Source organism: Triticum dicoccoides, chromosome 3B (assembly GCF_002162155.2).
Source record: "Triticum dicoccoides isolate Atlit2015 ecotype Zavitan chromosome 3B, WEW_v2.0, whole genome shotgun sequence".
Taxonomy (NCBI): Eukaryota; Viridiplantae; Streptophyta; class Magnoliopsida; order Poales; family Poaceae; genus Triticum; species Triticum dicoccoides.
The window spans coordinates 853,133,833-853,136,951 of NC_041385.1; the positions used below are offsets into that span (position 1 = coordinate 853,133,833).

Genomic DNA, 3,119 nt, shown 5'->3' on the forward strand with positions numbered 1-3,119 from the left:
CTTCATTCAAAAGTCAAGTTTTCATACGCTCCTTGTAATTTATCCCAAAAATGTGGCGTTTATATCTCCACGCGTGGGGCCCACACTTGTGACCCGCGGGCCGCATTAGCGGCATGCACAAAACACCGCACGCTGCTAGACGGTACTTACATTAGCAGCGTGTGTGCTTGTCGAACGCCCCGAATTTGGTCTGGCCGAGGGGCTGCCTAGGTCTGGCAAACTAGCAGCATTCATATTTACTGCACGCCGCAAGTACAAGATAAGCAACAGCGTTCCATTTTTTTCCTAGACGCTGCAGCTCTAGGCTAAGTACTTACAGCGTCCTTTTCATGGTGGACGCAGCTACTAACAAAATCCTATAAGGGATTCTCTACTAATGCCTCGGTGGAGAAGGATTGGGGAATGTAATGCGGGAGGAAGTCAAAATCCTCAGGAGATTTACGACACGCCCGTGTGACCCACACAGCCCACGCGACTCAAACGAAACTGAAAAAAGGCCGACGAAACAATGCAAACGGGCGACAGCACATTCGCAAGGCGATCCCCACTGCTTCTCAAAACATGAATATTGGAGCAAAAGGAACATACGGTTCAGGGTTAGATATGCTCTAACTAATTAACATTCACATCAAAATTAGCAAATCCGTTCTTGCTAACATATTTATAAAATCAATATAATCCTAGTACTAAAAGAAATCTGTACATATGGTTTTTAAATTTTCCAATATAAATAATTATTCGTAGTCAAATTTAAAAGTTTACTTATGACATAGGAGTACTAACCTCACTACACTGAAAAATACGAAGGCAAGAGATCTTGGAGCAGCAACACAGACAAACATGCGCAATCCATGTATATTCACTTTTATAATGATTGAAAATGAAATCCATATTTTTAGATCTATCTGCGCTTATGCTGACGTTGTGGTGGCTGATCCTCCTTGATCAAGGTAACCTTGAGACAACATCCATCCAAAACCAGTTCATTGAGAGCAGCAAGAGCATCTTCCTGATGGGAATGTGTTGTCTCTATGGTCACATGGCCAATACCCTGTGAGGCCCTGGTCTTCTTATAGAAAATCACCTCAGCACTGGACACTTTACCGTGCTCGCCGAAGAAGAATCGTAGTTGTGTGCTGTTCACCGTGAGAGGAAGATTGCGCACCAGCACCCTAAACCTGGGCACACGATGTCTCTCAATGTGAATGGTGTGCCTTGGAGGACTAGAAATTGTTGGTGCTATCTGCTGTTGCTGCATCGGTGGCCCCTCACTGATTTCCTGGCGGAGCAAAATGAATGGCATATTAGCAAATGTACGGTTCCATCGGCTTGATGTGATGATAAGATGAACACATATGGATTTTTGTTATCAAAAAGTAATTTTGAGAAGGCTTATGCAGTGTTCCGGGTTAAGCTCGTGTACGGTGTAATAGGTTGATGCCACCATTAGATCAATAGTACATAATAATAGGACATTTCATTATAAGAGAAATCCGGCTTTAGAAATTCGAACTCTTTTTAGCAATGTATATATATTTACCTTGGGAGGAGTATTGACGGACTCGGGGTTGAACCACAGGCACATTCTGTAGTCCCAACATTGAGGCAGCCGCTGTACAAGCTCTGTCCTCCCATTGATGAGGTTGCACCGGAACACGGCACGCTTGCCATATGTAAAGGCATTATCATTGTGGTAAACGAAGTAGGCACACCCGCCATGGACGTTGGGAACCCGCCCCGCATCCACAACAAAGCTATGGCACATACCGAGGAAAAGCACGCGATCGGCCAGACTACGGCCATCCCTTCTCACCCATCTCATCTTCTCCAGTGGTGACGATTCTGACAATAGTTGCCCCTCGAGTGCCTGCAGTGACACCTTGACTTTGAGAAGGTAGGGGTTTGTCCCCTTGAGATACCTGTTATATTCCCAGGTGTTGATTGACAGCCGTAGAATCTCGCCACGGGACTCAAGGACGTAGCTGTAATTGCAGGTGGATTCGGCAAACCACACCTGCACCGCCGGCGGCCCCTGGCTCTTGACAAGCTCATCGCAGGTGATATTGCAGTTTGGTGTGGCGAGGCGCCACGGTTGGTCATCCTTCATGACGACCAGGATCTTACCATCGTGGTATGTGACAGACGTCAAAACAGGCTGACGAAGTGACCAGGTCCCGAACCGATGCTCATACTTATGCTCGAGGATCCTCTCGAGGATTGTCCACTCTGCGTCGCCGGGGCGAAGTAGAGCCGCTGTGAACCTGGCTGTGGGCCTGTGCCCAACCATGTCGCCGGTGGTGGAGATGCTGTAGAGAAGGGTTGCACCGTTGCCGTTGATGACGCCGTGGGGGTCGATCTCCTCCCCCCACCGGCCGACGGATTGCGGGAGTAGAGGCAGGTGTTCGGCTGATCCGATGAGAGGGTCATGGAGACTAGGGCGGAGGCGTTCGATGGTCAGGAACCGGAGAGCGGTGCCGCCGGAGCCGGTCACCCAGTTCCACCGGGCCGGCTCGGATAGCAGCGGCTGCGAGCGGTAGTTGGTCCCCGAGAGGACGCATCTCATCTCCAGGCGCGTCTCGTCCTCCTTCACCGCGGTGACGAGCCAGGGCAGAAACTGGTCGGTCGCCGTTGTCGTCCGGGAGTCCCGCCATGGCTTGCACACGGCGTGGAAGCGGACTAAGTCGACGGCGTCGTGCTGCAGGCGGCGGGAGATCTCGCGGGCCAGATCCGGCGGGAGATCAGACCAACCTCCTGCGGGCATGGCGGCGTGATCCGGGAGCAGACGTGATGAGGCACTTTTATTTGAGCAGCCTACAACTTCGAGCGGTAGTTGGAGCCGGAGACGTGATGGGTCAGTTCGCCACGTTACATAATCGCCCATTAGTTTGACCCAGGCCAGGAACCCACCTTTTAAGGCTTGTACTGCGGGCTCTCATGCTTTGGTTGTTGGAGTTTTTTTTCTTTTTTTTTTCAAATTTTTTCTATTTTGAGCTTGAATCTGTTGCGTTCAATTTCTGAGTTTATATCGGAACGAATACAATGTTAGAAATATGAGCAATTTACCATATAATTTTATTAACAGAAGTGCTAGATAAAATATGACTAATATAATAGAGATG

General features: G+C 49.2%; 1 protein-coding gene across 1 annotated transcript; it reads right to left on the reverse strand.

The window, feature by feature from the left end:
* Positions 1–622: 622 nt before the first annotated feature.
* Positions 623–2,761, reverse strand: LOC119280318. Its single transcript, XM_037561209.1, has 2 exons — positions 1,541–2,761; positions 623–1,279 (listed from the first exon to the last, which is right to left on the reverse strand). The coding sequence occupies exons 1-2, from the start codon at positions 2,759–2,761 to the stop codon at positions 902–904; spliced, it is 1,599 nt and encodes a 532-aa protein (XP_037417106.1). The 3' UTR covers positions 623–901.
* Between the last annotated feature and the right edge of the window lie 358 nt (positions 2,762–3,119).

Bases quoted from the DNA above. Each gene is read 5' to 3' on its own strand.
- LOC119280318 (XM_037561209.1), bottom strand. From the start codon at position 2,761: ATGCCCGCAGGAGGTTGGTCTGATCTCCCGCCGGATCTGGCCCGCGAG. The intron at 1,280-1,540 runs GTAAATATATAT...TTGCTCCGCCAG, and splicing joins CCGTCAATACTCCTCCCAAG to GAAATCAGTGAGGGGCCACC.